The following is an 18,875-nucleotide window of genomic DNA, read 5'->3' on the forward strand; positions in this document are numbered from 1 at the left end:
ATGAGGAGAGAGAAGTAGAGATTTCCAGAAAGTAGTGACTCACAAGACCAGACCAGGTCCCAAGCCTGCATGGGCAATGGGGAGTGATGCACTGCAGCAAATTTGTGACTTGATTTGTCATAAAAAAGCAAGGAAAGTATTAGACCTAGAGTTATCACAAGACTAACATTTTTGATACTCAATACTCAATGTTGATTCCAATGACACGATAATAAAAGTTTCCATAGTCTTCCATGGCCAATAGTCTTTATGGTACTTACAGCTCAAGATCATTCTAAAGCTATTCAGGAAAGGTTCATTTCCAGCCTGTGAATGTGACTTTTTTAGTACCAATACCTGTATCAATTAGTATCTGATTCTGATACTTTCAACACCCTAATTAGGCCTACAACTGTATATCTTAAAATCTCAAATAAAACAGACCTGGGTATAACAGAATTCTAGTTTGTTTGTGCTGCCTCCAAATCACTGGTTGCTATAGTGGCATTTAAAAGTACAAGATGGATGAAAATGTGAGTATTGTTCTTGTTCTTATCCCATTTCATATCATCCAAACTCACGTTGGCCTCCTTCCTTTGACATATTTTCACAGTTTTCCTAGAGCCAGTGGATAATGCTGTTAGTGTGCGAAGCTATGCTCAATTCAAACCCAGGTCCCCAGATAACATAACTAGAGACCTGAAAAAGACCTGACCTGGCTGAAGTGAAATATCTTTGAGTAATATTGAGCTGTGGTCAAATAGTTGATAGCTAAGGTCATGAGAAGCACTCAGGAGGTAAAGTGTACTGGACATAAATAAGTCTTCATTTTGGATATTCTTTTCCAAGAAGTAATCCAATGAAATCCAATAAAAAACGACTGAGTGCTTGCCAAACCAAAATATTGGTTGGCATAATTCCTCACTCAAATATACATTTTCTCAATTGTCTTCTCTCAGTTTGGGCAATTTACTAATCTTTTAATACTTATCTTATTGGTTCTGAAGTCTTAGCTGCAGCAAAATGCTTTTTCAAGCCACAAACTAAAAACAATGCCAACACAGGCACATGTGCGGTGGTTGAAGGGGGGTGGTCTCACAAGTTAAACAAGGTTGGGCCTGGCTAGAACTGGGATTGGAAACGGGTGGGAATAAGTACACTCTACACATCAGTCTAGAACAGCGTTCTCTGACAGCGGTTAGAAAAAGGTGGAACGTCATGGCGAATATTCGAATCTGATTGGTTGAAGCAACAGAGGAAAAAGCTGAAAAATAAAAGCATCGCATTTTTCAACAAAAAAAAAAAATAGCTGAATTGTTGCGTTGTTGCTGAAGTATGTCTATCCACGTCGGCATGTTTATTTTGGCTCATTTGTGCGCTTCACTTTTGGCTTCTGACCTCTTATTGGACACAGATTTACACGCCAGATGACATTTTTTTCTCCATTTATAAACACTTGGATCAGGTATAAAGGGAACCACTTCATGCAGGGGCCAAATGTTACAAATTGAACAGAAAATCTCAGTGGACATGTGATAATGGTGAACGTATTCATTTTGTTGAATAAGAAATGCATTCCAGTGAGCAAAACTCTTTATCATCAATCACTCTTGTTTTGGAGCCATTGCAGACTTCCATTTGAGCCACATTTAAAAGATGTTCCCAGGATGCCTATTCCAACCTGTACAGCTGTAACAATATAAAACAATAAACCATACATTATGTACTTGTTCAAACTGTCTCCAAAATTTACAAATAAGTCCTTGTCATTGCTTTGATATTTCAAATTTGGATCTTGTTGGCGGAAAATGTATTCATCGAATCAGTGACAGTAGGCAAGCATTCATCATAGGGGTAATTTGTCCCAGCGGTTGGTCACAAAGTCCATTGGAGTTTAATGGAGTGAACAGGAATGGAGCAGTTTTCTTCATTATTGGACAGTGCTGCGGTGTCGTCCAGAGTTCTCTCAGTGAAACGTAAAGACGCAGGGAACAGGGAGATATAGATACAATGTGAGAGTATTTCAATACAGAGGTCTGCCTCTAGGACTAAAATGATCCTTAAAATAACCACATTGCAGACCCAGATTCAGCCTCTTTTAAATCTTATAGCAGCACACATACTTTGTTAGATGAATGATGATACATGACGATATATGCAACATGTTGGTTGTATAAAGACCAATAGGCCTAATATTCATGTGTTTCAGCTTCCCGTTTATAAGTGATATTTTGGGGACTATTGCCCATTCAAAAGATACATATTTTGTTTTGATTTATTAATTGCTATGGTGCAAAATTTTCACTACCCCATGAATGATGATACTGTACCTAAAACAATGCACATACTTAAAAGAGATGAAACCTCCAAGGGGCAAAATCTTTATCAGCTTGGTCTTTTTGAACAAAGATGGCTTTATATTAAAATCTATTCATTTTCCAGGACTTCTCAACCCTCAAAAGGTACAGGATAATATTAAGTTGCCAATGCCAACTGCTATGACAACGGTACTAATTTTCCATCACTCTGAAACCCATGCACATCTGACATGAGTGAGAGTTAACAGTCACTGGACTAATAGGTTCCTTGTTGGACTGCACTCCAGTTTTTGACTCCAAAACCCATTGGTTTTGTATTTTACAGCTTAAATCCTGTCGTCAGTCCAGTTTATGAACACTGCTGGGTGCAAAGACAAACACAAGCAACTGCAATAGTCCCAAAATTAACAATAAAAGATGCCAAAAAAAAGAAATAGTTTTCAGTTACATCTGCTTTATGGTATGGATAAGCACCCTACAGTGAAAAGTCTCCAGTGTGTAAAAGAACAGAATCTAGTTTCAAAACAAAATTATTACCTTTAAAGTGTGAGTTCAGTTAAGTGATAACACTGATGAAAGTTTTGTTGTATTAAATATGATTTTACAATAATAAGGTTTGGTTTGTACTAGAGCAAACAAAGATCTGCCCCTGAGAAGAGGTATTGGACCAAACTGACCAACTGTTTTAATACAGAATCCTCCATACTTTGCCATAATATAGATATGGACAGATCTGATTGCAATGTGTCAAAGAGTCACTTAGAATCAACACGATTTTAGGTTCTGAATACGTTTCAAATCCAGACAAAGACACATAAGACGCACTTACCACATAAAGGAGAGGGCCACCAGCTCAGTACAGAGACCACCTATGCTTTGTTTAAGATTACAGACTATTTCCTTGTCTGGGAATTGTGGCATTCTTTGAAGTCTCAAAAGGTTAGTTAGTTTTGTAATTAAATGCTTTAAAATGTTTCCAACATTGATTATATACTTAATTGTACCTAAATAAAAGCCTTTACAAACACTTCCAGAACCAGCCAGGGGACAAACATGCAGCTACTGTTTATCTGATCATTATAATATATTGGATTAGAAGTTTGTATAGTTTCTGTTCAGAATGTGTCTGATATTGAAAGCCATAATAAAATGTACTGAGTCTCTGGTTTAGTCAAGATTGCAGTTATTTTCCTTAAAAGTAGTATTTGGCTAAACCAATGTAATTCTGTGGTGGTATAGCTGACATACCTGCAGTAAGTATTCCTGTTCTAGACATGAGTACTTGCGTAACACTATGGCTGATATTTATGGGTTGAGTTCACTCTCCACATACCCAAATGTGCAAATCTGTGTGGTCCTCAGCATCAGAGACAACATCAGTCTAATTTATTGTCGCTGGGATCAGGACAGATGCTCCAGAAATGAGAGGAATCTGGATAGAAACAGAGGAGTCCTGAAGAGCTGGAGTTAAGATGGATGTGCTCTGGGCTCATGGGGTTTAACACAACATGAGAGATAGTTACAGAGCTACTGATTTATGTCACACTCAAGATAAGGATGAACTATCAAGACTCTGACACCACCCACAGAATGCATGCTTTTCAATGTATTTTTCAATAAAATGCATGCAATGTAATGCTATACTGTGGAACATTACAAGCAAATCAATAACATCTCTGTGGAGATCTCCATAGTTCCATTTTACATCATAATTTATAGTTACTAAAGTAAATTATTATAGTCAACAACAACATTTAACAGTCTGGGCTTGGTTCATATCATGTGATCCTAATAATAACAACAGACATTTTAAATTATATTTTTATTGTGTTCCTGTTGACTTGTCTGGTTTGTTCCTTTCAAATCAAAACAAGACATATTTACTGCAGCTGCCCTGGCATGGTTCATCCATGTCTGTCTGTGAGCAATAAAAGACTTTGAGTTAATTTATCATATCATGTAGCATGGCAGCAGTGGTGTAGATGTTTAACTTTCTTGTAAGTTGAGTGTCTTATAAGTGTTTGTTCCCTCCTGCAGATGTTTTATTATTGCAATTATTTCAAATTTTTTTCTTTAGTTATCTGTAACCACATTTTTGCAAAGTAGAGAAATCCTTATCTTTTCTGAACAATGGCACAGTACAACATGAAATTTGTCACAGCAAACCACACAATGTTATATACTGAAGCTAATTTGATCAGTGCAACTCTTTTCCTCCATTGCTTCCATCACTAATTCAATAAGTCAGGCAATGGAATGGAATTGAATCAAATCAAACACAATCAGATAAAAATAAGTTTAAAAAACTCCACACAGGTTATAAAGGCCTGGTTAGCTCATTGCTCAAGGCGAGGTTGTTTTTGTGCACCAAAGTACCCTGAGTGGGCGGAGTTCAATTTTGTTAGGCAGCCAATCATCAGACTGTAAACTCCGCCCTCTCAGTGTAAAGGCATGAACGGATATGAAATGATATCACGACACAATTTCCCAAAATACATGCTTATCAATGTAACTTTTCTTTCCAATTGAAGAGGAAAGTGTAATTTTGTAAAAGTTATATTTGGTGTATACAGTTTTAGATGCATATATTTTGGGAAACACAGCAAATCGGCATGGTGCTAGAAGCAGGAAGTCAGTCATTCAGCCAATCAGATTTAGCTTTACCTGTCACTCGTCCTCATTGGTTATTGGTTTGAAGAGCTGTCTACACCAAACACAAAGGCACATAAATAAACAGTACATGTGAGTAACTATACCTGGGGAGATGATTTCTTGACCAACAAATGAAAAGCTAATCAGATTAAAGTCAACTGGATCAAGCAGAAATATTTTTGAGTAAATTTTGTGAAATGCAATATTATCTTTTATGTATTGTATATTCATTAATGTTTAACTTAAAACTTCAACTATGGTAAGTAAATCTTTATGATGACAGAAATTGTGACAGCATGCCCAAACGTCCCACCCTGTGTGCAGTCCTACCTGTGTTGCTATGGCGTTTGGTGAAGGGGTTGAGTGTAGCTTTAGCCTTGGACGTCCAGTTTGCCGTGCTGGAGCCAAAGGAGCTGGAGGACAGAGACTTGCCCAGGTTTTCAGAACTGACTTTCTTTGTGTTATTTGTCGCTGTCTTACTCCAGTCTGTGCAAAAACAAAACAAACAAACAAGATGTGAGAAAAAACAAGATGACAAAAAACAGCCATCTTAATTTGTCATTTTTAGATTGTTTAATGCCATTCTCTCAAATGATGGAGGGGAAGAGCCATTTTTTCTACTGATAACATTGCATTTTCATAAGACACATATAAATGCAAAATTGATAAATGATGAATCTGATCATTACATCACAGAACTCACTTATTACAACAAAAATCTGCATTTTAATCACTGTTATGTTACTTGTCCCCATCTGTATTAAATATTATTGGCTTATATAATGCTGTGATGTCAACTGAAACCCAGCAATTACTTACTACTACACAGCAAAAACAGCACAAATAATAGCTGTTTATAATGTCGAATGTCAAAGGGAAAATCCCTCCATGTACACTCCAGCATTATTTCTTGTTTGCATCCTATATCTCATGTCTTGACCTTGAACTGGTGACAGAATATTTTCATGGTTAATTAGTGTCTGTTGTTGCTAATGGGGCCCAGATGTGCAGAAGTTGAAGTTAAGGTTTGGAGTGAGGCCCATGATGTAAAAGTATCCCAATGTTCAGCAGATTAAATACATTATATAAATACACGCTTTATATTCAATAAACAGTAAGACGTTACTTCAGACCAGAGTGGGCAGAGTGGTGGGTTAAGAAAACTTTCAAATAGCTCTAATGTATGCTACTGTTTATTTATGTGTCACACATGTGACCTACAACGAATTAAAGAGCTTTACATTGACCATGACCGTAACAATAATACACACTCAGAAGGATATGACCCACGTGTACAGCAAAATGGCAGTGAAAACATCACAATCAGGATCAAAACAATAGAACGATTACTAAACTGAGCCCAGGACAAATCCAGGCTTAAACCAGTACAAAACTATAGCTAAACTATAAAAAAACAGGATTAAGGGCCAGGACTGGACAAGATTGTGGTGAGAATAACCCAAAATTAAAGTTTTCAATTTAGAATCACACATGTCAAATCTTGTATCAACCCTGCCATAACCTTGAAGTCTGCTGTTGTTTTCGGAAGTAAATTTCCCATTTATTTTTCCCATAGCCAAAAACGTCAGATATTATGAGTTTAATGGCATGGCGGATGCTAACCAGCAATTTGTGTCTATGTCACTCAGATGTTTTGGACCCAAACAGCTGTGTTGACGTCACACAGCTCCATTCTCAGAGTCTCCCATGTCTGACCCCGTGACCTGTGCGCCTCTGATCAGCTGTGGGTTCACAGGTCTGGACTGAGGACTGGGCAAGACCACCTGGAACCTTCCTGCTCCTTTGTAGACACAAACTCTCCGTAATCTTTTTATTAGGATCAGATCCACTGGACTTACACAGTTTGCGTGATTTAATAAAGATTTCAATGGGAACTTGGACCGCTGCCAGGACTCAGGTCTGAGGCAGGTTTTGGTCTGGTTTCTCAGGCTCGGCAGAATGTAACATTTGGTTGTTTTGTAAGAACTTCTTAATGAGTCAAATATTGGCAAAGCTAATCAGTATCAGTACTTCACTAAACCAATATCAGGGTCACAAAAATAATAATATTCAAGAATCCCTACAGTTTAACATTGAGCTGGGGGGAACATCAGTTTCCTATGGTTGAATATAACTTTAACTGACCTTTTATTGACCTCATTTATGGGTAATATCACTGTGGTTACTGGGCCAAAGTTGAAAGTCTTTTCAGCCAGCATAAATAAAATTTGATGTTATCATTCAATCTGTAATGGATTGTTATCTGTTGAAAGCACTTTGCTTTCAACAGACATGGCAGACATGGCAGACATGGCAAGTTTGAGGAGCCAAATCCCCAGAAGACTATCATGAAGTTCAATGTTTTGTTCGTTTACTTCTTAAAAAAAAAAAAAAAATCTCCTCTAGAGATGTCATCTATTTCAAGAATGAAACGCAACCTATACCCAACTTGAATCAAACCCACACAAAACCAAACCAGGATTAAACCAAGTCCAAGCATAGAATAAACTAGGGCAAACCAGATAAAATTATGATCTACTTATGTAATACTAAATAACTGAAAAAGCACAATGACTTCTTTAACTCCTGCTTGAAGTGCTATCTAGCTCTTATAATACTGACCTGAGTTGTCAGACAAACGGAAACGTCCACAGCAGAGGTATCTTCTCCACTGTTTCTGCACATTTTCCTTTAGAGCACAGTGGAAGATAAAGATAAAGAGGCCTAAAAATAAACACAAAATAACACAAAATTTAGAGATCATAGCCATTTCAGGTAGTAACATAGCAATTATTATTATTTTTTTTTTAGATCTGACCAAGCTATCACTAGAGGAGAGATAGTGAAGAAAAGTAGATAGAAGAATGCTAAGGAAAGATCAAATTCAAGATTTAAGAATTTATAATGTACGCTTTACTGATTCCATTAGAGAAAGTCACCCGCTGCATCCCCAGATCTTGAGCTAGGTTTGGTCAGGACTATCTTAGCTGGAAAATTCAGCAGGTTTTAGGTTTAAGAGTGAAGTTGTTGTAAGGGCAAAGGGTGTGGGAGGCAACTGCACCAATGATTTAAACTTAACATACATCAAGACTCTTAAGAAGCTTTAGTACACCCACCCTATTTGCAAAATAGGTTGCATAACTCAGGTCTGAAAGGGTTCCCTGTTATTCAATGAGCTGTGAATTGTAGATTTATTTTTCAAGAAATTTATAGATGCAGATAAATCACAAAGAGAGAGAGAAAAGCAAAGGCGGAACAAATCATGACGTAAAACAGAAAATAGCGTTACCTTGCAGTGAATTGAAGATTGAGAATAGATACATAAAAGCTAAGTTAACTGGGCCCCAGGCGAAAAGCGCAAATCCCCAGGTCATCCCCAACAGGAAGGTGAGACTGATGACGCTGCGCAGGTTTCTCAACACCTACAAAAGCACATAATTATTACAGTTTGGTGGAATAATAATAATGTCTTGAATGTTTATTATAGTTTAGCATCAGTCAATTGGCAGTTTGTGAAGAAAAGTATCTCTATCTATCTGTGTCACCAATACACTAAATTCTATTAAAAATAGAGGGACAAAATATTATCCACAAGCAACACATTTTTCAGACAGTTTCATGAAATAAAGGTCTATTCAAATCATAACTTTTGTGTAAATTAGATGAGGTTTGGAAAGAAAGAAAGTAAAACTACACACTTGATCGAACTAGATAAAACTATAAACCATAAAAAAAAAAAAAAGAAGATTAAAAGTATATATTTGAACGTGTACCTCTTCACGTAGCGTTCGGTTGCTTCTTTTACCATTGCGCCCACAGATCTGCAGCATCACCACGATAAACATGGCCACATTGAGGAGGAATATAAGGCAGAAATATCCCACACAGGTGACGTAGAACACCACCTGGTTCTTGATCCAGCAACTGCACCAAAGAATCACAAAATATCTGTTTAATTAATGGGATGTGTTTACATTTTATGTGCAAAAGACAGAAAAAACCCCCGCACAACTCAGAGGATCCCCTGGCCCCTCTGCCGTACTCCTGAAGCCCATAGGAATTCTTGTCTATTGCAGCCACTATTCCCACTATCACAGCTGGAAGACCTGAATAAACAAAGTATTTACAACAACAATTAGTATTAGTCATTAAAACTTCAATATTCATCTATTATTAAATCAAAATCTGAAAATAGAAAAATGTTTATATCTGGCATTGTGTTATTATAGAAATTAATAATAACACAATGCAATTAAAAAACATGCATTAATTAAAAAAACATGCATTATTTCTGTGTGCAGGCTTGCCTCTTCACAGATCTAACCAGAAGTTTAATGTCATACTTTGGAAAAAATCAATATAGGTAGAGACAAGAAGTTTTTGAGCTCTCCATCAGAAAAGTTACCTCGAGCAACTTTAATTAGCACATTTAATTCACCAGTATTTTGGTTATCTGCATTTCAACTCCCGCTATACAGCATAATACTGTATTAATACTATAATATAATAAATGAATCTAAATATAAAATAAGCACATTTGAGAGTCTAATCATATCTCATAGTGATATTTTCGTAATGTTTTACTGGCACACTGACCCCATCCGACAAGGCAGAATTTGAGGATGTATCTACGTATGTAGGTGTTGAAGACTTTGACCAGAGCGATGTACATGTGGATGGACTCCAGGCCCATCCAGGTGAACGACGTCAACAGGAAGTAATGAAGGAACACAGCCACTGTGACACACAGCCAATCAGAGCTCAGACTGGCCAGCCAGCCGTCCAGTAGGAACGTCAGATTCAAGCAGAGGAGGGATGTGCTCAGGTTCATGAGTATTTTAGAGGGGTAGTCACGGCGTAGCTTCCTGAATAAAACAAGGACAGATAAAGGGTGATCAGTTTGGAGAAGCAGACTGGAGCGATGCCTTTGTGCTTTTGGAAAAATACTATTATAGTCAACAGTTACAAAGGTTCTAGAAATATGGTTCTATTTGTCATTTATATAAACCCACAATGTTGATATCACAGCCTGTAATAGTAGTAGTCGAAGTAGTAGTCATATTTGTAGTTGTACATGCAATACAAATAGTAGCGGTAAAAGCAGAATTTGTATGTTGTTTTTTCATTCATTCACACAAACACAAAACATAAGCTAAGTAGAAGTAATAGTATTAGTAGAAGTAATTGTTGCAGTATTTGTAGTTGTACGTATTTGTTTTAATAATGGAATTAAAAGTAATTCAAACTGCTGTAGTAACATTAGTTCATTAGTAATAGTAGCAGAAGTAGTGGTACTAAATGAAGTTGCAGTAAAACTAGTGGGAAAAATTTGAAACCAAGATTTAAAAGAGGATCTAAATGTAAATTAATTGAATAAATATAATTTTTTGTGCATTTACAGCGTTTCTCATTAACATTTTGGTTGTAAGCTCTGTCGGGATGGTTCAGATAAACATTTTCCTATTATCAAACATTTTCCTAACTGGTCATAAACCTGTTCTTCCTTTTAAATAAAATGATAAAAGTGACTTACTCAAATGCAATGTACGTCAGGAGGGTCACAGCTGAAAAAACAGCAGAAATTCCACATCCGATGTAGGTGATAAAGGTGAGGATTTTGGTGTTCTGTTCATTTATGTACGCTGATGATCCATAAATGTCCTGGAGAGAAACATACATGGTATAATAATACATGTTTAAATCCAAAATGTGTAAAAGATCTAATCTAACAGGTCACCACGGCCTGCAATGGACTAATTAAAAATTTTTTTGTGCATCTATGGAGAGCAACAGTGGGCGGGGTTATCTTTTTAGGTAGGAAGATTGGCATTTATATTTTCCCATAAACTACAAGAAAAAACAAATATTAAGGCATGACAGAGAGTAAACCAGCAATGTGGGAACTGATGACAACAATTATACTAAAGTGAATGAATATATTTATTTAAAACTATAAAATATTTTTATAGATTCAAAAAGTTCTACAACTATGGCATTTTCACCACTGTTCTACACAAAAACAACTATTTTTTTTGCAGAATTGTGACTGTTGCAATAATAATAAAAAAATCTAAATGTTACATATTTTGAATGGAAGAAGTAAAGACTGAAGAATATATAGGGAAGGAGTATATTGCCCAAGTACAAAATGTCAGTATGCATTGATGAAAGAAAATCGAAGGGTGTGCATATATTGTATCTAACAACTTAGCTACTTGTTATATTTGAATATTAATAACATTTGACACCAACTCTAATAGTTGCACTTCAGTAAAGTATTTCACATTGTCGACTTCAGTTATGCGTTGTCCAAGATGGCACTTAAACATATAAACATATAAACATCTTCTGTTATTGTTGATTAGGTCTGTAAATATCTGTATCTTACCATGAGGATGCCAAAGTGCGTGAGGTGGTTACACAGACAAACGGATTTGTTGCTGGTAGAGTCTGGTGAGATCCGACAGCCCTTTCTATTCCAACCTCCATCGCCCTCTGGTGGACACACACAGGCACAGGACAAAACAAAAAGACATATATGGGCTTTAATGACTATTTGTACTTTGTAAATCCATTAATTTTGATTTATATTTGTGTAGGTGAATTCTTAAACATTGCAAAAATACAAGCATTTGCAATTTTTCACTTAAAAATAATTCACTAAAACGGTTCCAATAATAATACTAGTATTGATACCAGAGCAGCATCCCCACTCCAAACAGGTCCTCAGGAGGATCACCCCAGAGATAACTGCCCTGAGTACTACAATTATGTTGTACAATCTAATGTTCTCATGGAGGGGTATAGTTTCTCTCAATGTTTCTCTGGAGAGATAATCGTAATGAGCTGAGATCTGGACTCACCTTTCATAGTGAAGTCCCAGAACATACAGACAGGGGGCTTGAGAGGGTCAAATGCCTGAAAGCAAGAGTAATGAACAAGATTATTATTACTGACGTAGCTTTGACATAGAAGCAGATCATAAGATGACCTACAATTATGTGTACAAGACACACAAACAAAAACACACATTTTGTTAAGTACACAATCACACAAACATGTCTATGGTGTCAGACAGACATAACTCAGAACCTTTAAATACTACTGACCACATATAATCCATACAAAATAATAAATTCTACATTCTTCTTTGGTATAAATCCTGTTTGATATAGTTGAAGACTTAAGACAGATTCTTGTTCATTCACCTGTTCAGTGAGGTGTGCGATCTCGATTCTGACGGGGTCCTTCAAGTTGCTGATTGTGAAGTTCCCAACACTACTGGCTACAACATAACTGTTCAGAGACAAGCCGTCCTGCTCTTTCTGAAGTAGAAAAAAAAAAAAAGATTATAGTCATAAAGAGCCAGTCATATTTTGGTTTATTTGAGAGGATTTGCTCTGACCTGGAAGAGGTTGGTGCTGGAGAAGAACATGAAGTTGATCCTGGACAGAGACGTTCGTTCGGCTTCAGTCAGAGAAATATTGGTGAGGAGAGAGGCCGGGAGGATCACCTGAGCTAATGGGTTAGCACGTTTCGACACAAAGTCAATCTGAGGAGAGAGACAAAAGTATTATTTAGCTGGATAAGATGTATGTTAGATGTATATATATATATTTAGGTTTGGCCGTTAGAATGCCACAGTCAGTTAAATAAACAAATAAATTCAAAAAGTCATCATTGTCACTCAGATTAATATTCAAATCTAATGCGATTCTGAAGCTCTGGGATAAATTAAAGGTGCGTTCAAGATCAAAGTTTGATCTTGGCTTGAGCACAGGTTAATCCTGAAGTAAACATGGTTCTGTTTTAGTCCTGGTTTAATCCTAATCTACTCGAGGTTTAGTTGCAGATTTTGCACCCATACACTTTTTTTTTTCTTTTAATACATGTTTTTTTTTTTTTTTTTAGTTTAGGTAAGAACATTGATGAAAAATGACTTCCTTTAAAACAGCTGCTACTATAGACCACTTCAAGGTGAATGTGGTATTACATCAACATGCATGTTTTGTTGATTATTTCTCAACACTATTTTACCAATTTACTTTTGCCAAACTCTCACAAGCTCATGCAGTAGTGTCTTTGTGAGTGAGTACCTCAGGCTGCGAGGAGTTGGGGCCGATGAAGGCGCTGAAGCGGGTCCCTTTAAATATGGTGGTGTTCAGAGAAGAGACACCCACAGCCAAATGTTTGGACGTGATGCTCACTGTGTCTCCCTCAAACTCAATTTTCTGTGCCAGTTTATCTACTGCCTTTAAAGCCCTGGGAGAGGAACAGACAAAATGACAGCGCCATTATGGTATATTGCAATTAAAATGTTTTTTTATTCCCTGCAATCTTTACTTACTAACTTTTTCACAGCTTTTGTCTCATTTCGTAAAACTACACTTAAAGGAGCACTGTGTAACATTTATTGTGGCCATATGCTTGTTTTCACTGAGATGTTACTCTATGCCTATATTCTTCCACTAAATCACATTAAAATTATTTATCTTCATGAAGACGAGTGTTGTCACTATACACAAATGTCAAACTTGATTTCTATACATAGAAATAGACTTAATACAGATTCCAGTACCAAAATGATAGAATGAGATTTTAAACATTAAAAAATAGTACTTTCTTTTATATTACCATGTGGTCTTATATCTGTGTCCCTTGTCCAGGTAAGTTCCATAGTGGTCCATGGGCGTATACAAGTCTATGTGGTTTTATATTCATTCATTTCTGTCCTTCTTTAGTATCGACACCTGCTCAAATGAGTATCTAGTTTCGATACTAGTTTTAGCATTGATCTGTATCTGATTTTTGCTACGTTTGACAATCCTAATAGAGACAACAAGGAAGCAGCACATAAACCAAGGTGACTCCACGTAAGGTATTTTTGATCAAATAAAAAATTGAATAAATGAATACATTTAAATTTGAAAAATGCTACATAGATGCATTTATTGCCATACTGTGGAACATTTTAGGCAAGGTAAAAAGCAGCATATAGGCCACCCACCACCAGAAAAGTTATACAAGTGCATTTTTTAAGTCCAACTTCAAGCACTAACGTAACTCAAAATTTGGATAATCAATTTCTGCTATGCATCGTTTAAATTAAATACCTGCCTCCCACCATCTATTGATTATTTACCTCTTAATTTTTGTCTAATTAAAATAAGTCTAAGTTTACGCTTTATGAATCCACGTCAACATAGTGATATCGGATTATTACTAAAAACATTATTTTTATACTTCAATGATGTGGCGGGCCGTGTGGTCTCAGGCCTCTTCATCACATTGGAGATGATAGTGACCACAGTATGAGCCAAAGACGTGTTGATTTTAGCCACGTTCACCAGCTCCTTCACTTTGACCACCACTTGAGACACCTATAACACAATTATACAAGTTACTACTATATTAAAGAATCTTGAAATAATTGACTAAAAGAGAAAATTATAATTATTATTTTTCTTTTTTTTAAATGATAAAAGTTTATGAGTTTAATGACAAAAACAAAATTACAATTATATTGTTATATTGTCCCTGTTGTATTATCACTGGTGCACTGCCTAGTATCTAGTCATTTGTACTGTACTAATTTGTACTGTATAAATGTATTACCACAACTGTGAATTGCAAAAAGTTATATTTTTAATTTATCTTACCTCATCCTCGTCCAGGTCATTGTTGGTGATGACGACAAGCTGGTCTGCCACTTCTGCTGCATTGTCTGCACAATTACATTTAAAACACTATGTAAATCATATAATACTGAATATCTTATCGACTTTCTAAACATAATACAACTAAATCTTATGTCTGTAAAATGGATTTGAATGAGAGCGTGTGATTGGCTGACGGTTGTTACCTGCAGACACCTGGATGTTGTTGATGACGGTGCAGTTACTTGTATCCGGAGTCGACCAGTGAGATGTGAAGTTCTGTGGACTGATCAAACTGGAACAACAAAGACACGATAAAACAGTTCATGAAGATTTCAAGAGCTAGACTAATAAAAAATAGTTAAAAATAGTTGTTTTATACTTATTAAATTTTGTCAATGCATACGTTTATATTACTGATAATTTTATGTGTATGGATTTCGGTTTCAATATTTGTAATTTGATCTCGGCTCTGGTCCTCAATATAGTTGAAAGGCAAACTGCATACTGCAAATGATCCTAGTATCTTAAAACAGATTGAACTAGAGACACTTTCAAAAAGTCAATGCGGACTCATTTATAACAAACAAGTAATCAATAGATATTAGCACTTCAACTAATGATTATTTTAGTAGTCGACCAGTCAGAGATGTTTTTTTTTTTTCATTAGTCAACCAGTCAAACAACTTTTAAAATATGCTATAAACCAAACTATTGTTGAAATGTGGTGACTGAAGGTTTAGAGAGAGAGAATATTTATGGACAAAGTGTTTTGTTGGTGAAAATCTGAAATAATTTTAATAATGCTGTCTACTTTGTTATAAAAGGTCTATTGTTTTTTATAGTTGACTAGTCATAATTAGTCAATTATCCCTAATAGTTTTTATTTTATTTTTTTATGATTCATTTGTTACCATGTCCGGGAGGTACTGCTATCCTTGTTGGGGAAACAGGGCAGAGTGTGGCTCACTGTGGGGCGGGACTCAGGCCAGCGATAGTGCACAGACACCTCCTCTGGGCAGTTCCCTAAACACATATACAAAAACATACAATAAGACGTAGATATAGGAGTGTAGGAGTAATGGACAACGCAAAGGGATACACTGCAAAACTGAAGTAGATACATTATATTAGATAGATACATTGTTTTCATACAGCACATGTAATTAAAAGAGATTCCACATGAAACAAAGGATAAAACAAGTCTCTTAAGAGTGAAGTCAACATAGAAAAATTAAGGAATCAAAACCTTAAATTGGTATTGTTTAACGCTAGACTTAAGTTTGAAATTGTTGATGGAAATACTATTTTGAAAAGCCTATAAAATATGAGATATATTAAACTATACAATTGCATATACACCACATACAGCCAAATATTTGTGACATTTGCTTACCTATGAGTGCAACACTGCTGGATCCAGTCTGAATGCGGAGCCCGGTCCCCAGCTGAGCCTCATTATTCGACAGACGAGTTTTAGCTGCTTCTCCCAGACTCACATTTGTGGTGAAATAGTGAACAAGCAATGCCTGGCACTGGTAACTACACATCAAGGGAGGGGATAATTTATTCAGCTGATCTTATAAGTAACATTAAACACTCAGTTATGTCTGCTTTACCTCATGAGACCGTTGTTAGGTGACCCAGACTGCACACTGTGAAGGAATAACAGAAAATATGATTTCAAACAATTACTAAATAAAACACATTAAGAACATCTGAGCTTCTATAATTTTCACAGGTCATTATATTACCTGATGAAGCCAACATAGACTGAATGGGTCCAGTTCTGAAATGTCTGATTCAACTGCAAAATACATAAATACAAACTGATACATGTGGATATAGCTGCTATGGGCTAAAATTATAAATCTTTAATCAGTGGTATGACATCTGCTTTAAATTTTCTACACTTTTGTTATGTCTTACAGAATATGTTTCTAGCATCTCCATTAACACTATCTTGACCAGTAAATTATAATTAAGTGAGTAATAATACATTTTAAATTAAACCACTTACCCAGATGACCACAGCCTCCTCGACATCTGCGTGGGACATGGTCAGAGTGCTGTCCTCCACCACAAAGGCCACTCGGTAAAACAAACTGTCTGTAAATCACAATGTTTTTACAGTGAATAGTTGGATGTGATGTAATTGAATATTTTAGTGAGTATGTCACATAGGAGGAGCTGAGCCAAGAGAGCTTTAGGATAAATACATTTCGTTAGTGACGTTCAATCTGTAAGACTATTAGCATAATCAAATAAAATAAATAGTATGTAACTGTTGTGTTGACTTTGAGCAGCAAAAAATGTAAATATATATATTTTTTAAATGTTATAATAAATAGTAATAATAAACTGTAAAAAAACGTAACTGACTTTTTTCTTTTTCCTTTTTTTGCTCCTGCTATGTGCCACTGTGTCCACTAGATGTCACTACAGGCGCACTACAGTTCATTCGCTGAGCCATCCAATTTGGTAGAAGATACTACAGAATGGAAAATCATTGGAGACAGACATTTCTACACAAATGTCAGATGGGCAAAGATATAAAGTTGAGTATAAAAGTGAATAGTTTCAACAGTATGAGGCAGAAAACAGGGCATGTGCCAGAATAGTGGACTACAATGTCCTAAGAAAAAACTACAATGAAAGTGATAAGATTGAAATATTAATTGATCCAAACTATTAATCATAATGACATCAGCATCTGCATATTATTAACTAACAATAATTATAAATGGGAGCTGTCTTAATGTGTATTCAGTCTTAAACATCTTAATTTCAATCTTAAATGTTTTTAAGTTCAATAAAAAACAACTTTGTAATAATAAAATCACAACATAAGGCATCATCAGGCATGTCTATTATATAATATAAAGTGCACTATGTAACTTTTCTAGCGGAGGGCCTGTCACACGTCTCCATGGAGATGCTATTGATTTGCCTCGAATATTACACAGTGCATTAAGCCTAACTATCTCCGTGGAGACAAGCAGCTCTCACCAGGTGAGATCTGTGGAAAGGCAACATCGTTTAAAGTAAGACTGCATTTTTTATTACGGAACATTCCAGACAAAGCAATAAAAATCAGTATGGAAACAAGTGACACAGCCCCTCCCAGAAAGGTTAAATAGCACAGTTAAATAAAAAAAAATAATAATAATAAATATGCTACCTCCAACTGTGGCTATCATAGTGTTTTTACATTTTAGCATACATGTAATTTTCATATTAAGGACTTCAAGACTGAATACACAATATGATACTACTTTGATTTGTACTACAAGTTGAGTTTCTACTTCTACTGGGGTTACTTCATCACATACTGTTTCCTGGTGTCAGTCCACACACACAGGTAAAATGACGGTTACATTGGCAAGGCATTTTCGACTTCCTTGTAACTTTAGAAGGATTCAAAGTGGCCATTTTGTTTCCAACATTGCTAATTATTTTCTGTGTTGATGGTGGTTGTTTTGTGGTAGTAAAAACAGCTTTCTCTTCACTGCTGCGTGCATCTTCTGAACTTGCTGTTTTGTCAAATCTTGCAACTGCCTTAGAAATATCCCCAACATTTTCAGGTAGATCTAGGTCTATTTTGCCTTCCATCAAAATCCCAACAATTTCTGATATATTTTTAGCCTTGGTTGAATTGTGTGTCAATATGGCCGTGGTCCCATTTGGCTGATTTGTATGGCTGGGTGGGCGGTCTTGTATCCCAGGCCTCTGCTCTTGATCTGGGTCATTGATATTTGAACCAGCGTGTGGTATGGAGGGTGCACTAAAAGGGGGCACATTTAGGCCATAAACTAGCGGGAGGTCAGGGTGAATAGGGCTTGATTTTGCAAAAGTAGGTTTGGGAGAAAAAGCGGTAGTCTTTTCAGTATTCAAAACGTGGTCCATTTGCAGTTTGTCTGTCACATTATAACTTGCACTTTGGTCTAGAAAAGTTTCTTCCTCTGAGCTTTCCAGCATGTGAATTTTGGGCGCAATGTCGGCAATGTCAAAAATAGCAGAGATATGCTTCTTTGTTGTGATACTAATGGGCGATATAGTTGGAACAAGCCTTGACGTATCCACTCCTTCAAAGTTATTCACTAAAACAGCTCTATTGTCACCTGAATCCGCGCGACTTGAAGTGGATTCTGCTTTTTCCACTTTACCGCCATGGACTCTAAAAGCTTGCTCGTCAAAATTCAAATGGCTACTTGACAAATTTTGCTCCCTCAAATGCTTAGTATCATTGTGGTTTGGCGAAGTGGGATAA

The 18,875-nt window shown here is 36.2% G+C and overlaps 1 protein-coding gene across 7 annotated transcripts in view; it reads right to left on the reverse strand.

Annotated features, from left to right (window-relative positions):
* Nucleotides 1-18,875, reverse strand: part of adgrg6 (adhesion G protein-coupled receptor G6) — a 79,848-nt gene that overhangs the window by 6,034 nt on the left and 54,939 nt on the right. For 6 of the 7 annotated variants that reach the window (XM_055232261.1, XM_055232265.1, XM_055232264.1 and 3 more), the window contains 20 exons: nt 16,626-16,714; nt 16,360-16,412; nt 16,225-16,260; nt 16,002-16,147; nt 15,520-15,631; nt 14,812-14,900; nt 14,609-14,673; nt 14,193-14,329; nt 13,046-13,211; nt 12,355-12,501; nt 12,158-12,274; nt 11,813-11,867; nt 11,338-11,444; nt 10,483-10,610; nt 9,546-9,814; nt 8,959-9,055; nt 8,723-8,873; nt 8,239-8,371; nt 7,572-7,673; nt 5,280-5,435 (listed from right to left, as the gene is read on the reverse strand). In XM_055232261.1, the coding sequence (XP_055088236.1) occupies nt 5,280-5,435; nt 7,572-7,673; nt 8,239-8,371; nt 8,723-8,873; nt 8,959-9,055; nt 9,546-9,814; nt 10,483-10,610; nt 11,338-11,444; nt 11,813-11,867; nt 12,158-12,274; nt 12,355-12,501; nt 13,046-13,211; nt 14,193-14,329; nt 14,609-14,673; nt 14,812-14,900; nt 15,520-15,631; nt 16,002-16,147; nt 16,225-16,260; nt 16,360-16,412; nt 16,626-16,714 (2,355 nt within the window). Of the gene's footprint in view, nt 1-4,961; nt 5,002-5,279; nt 5,436-7,571; nt 7,674-8,238; nt 8,372-8,722; nt 8,874-8,958; nt 9,056-9,545; nt 9,815-10,482; nt 10,611-11,337; nt 11,445-11,812; nt 11,868-12,157; nt 12,275-12,354; nt 12,502-13,045; nt 13,212-14,192; nt 14,330-14,608; nt 14,674-14,811; nt 14,901-15,519; nt 15,632-16,001; nt 16,148-16,224; nt 16,261-16,359; nt 16,413-16,625; nt 16,715-18,875 lie in introns of all 7 variants that reach the window. The other variant, XM_055232260.1, reaches the window with a different exon arrangement.

The sequence above is a fragment of the Periophthalmus magnuspinnatus genome, chromosome 24 (genome assembly GCF_009829125.3).
Source record: "Periophthalmus magnuspinnatus isolate fPerMag1 chromosome 24, fPerMag1.2.pri, whole genome shotgun sequence".
Classification (NCBI taxonomy): Eukaryota; Metazoa; Chordata; class Actinopteri; order Gobiiformes; family Gobiidae; genus Periophthalmus; species Periophthalmus magnuspinnatus.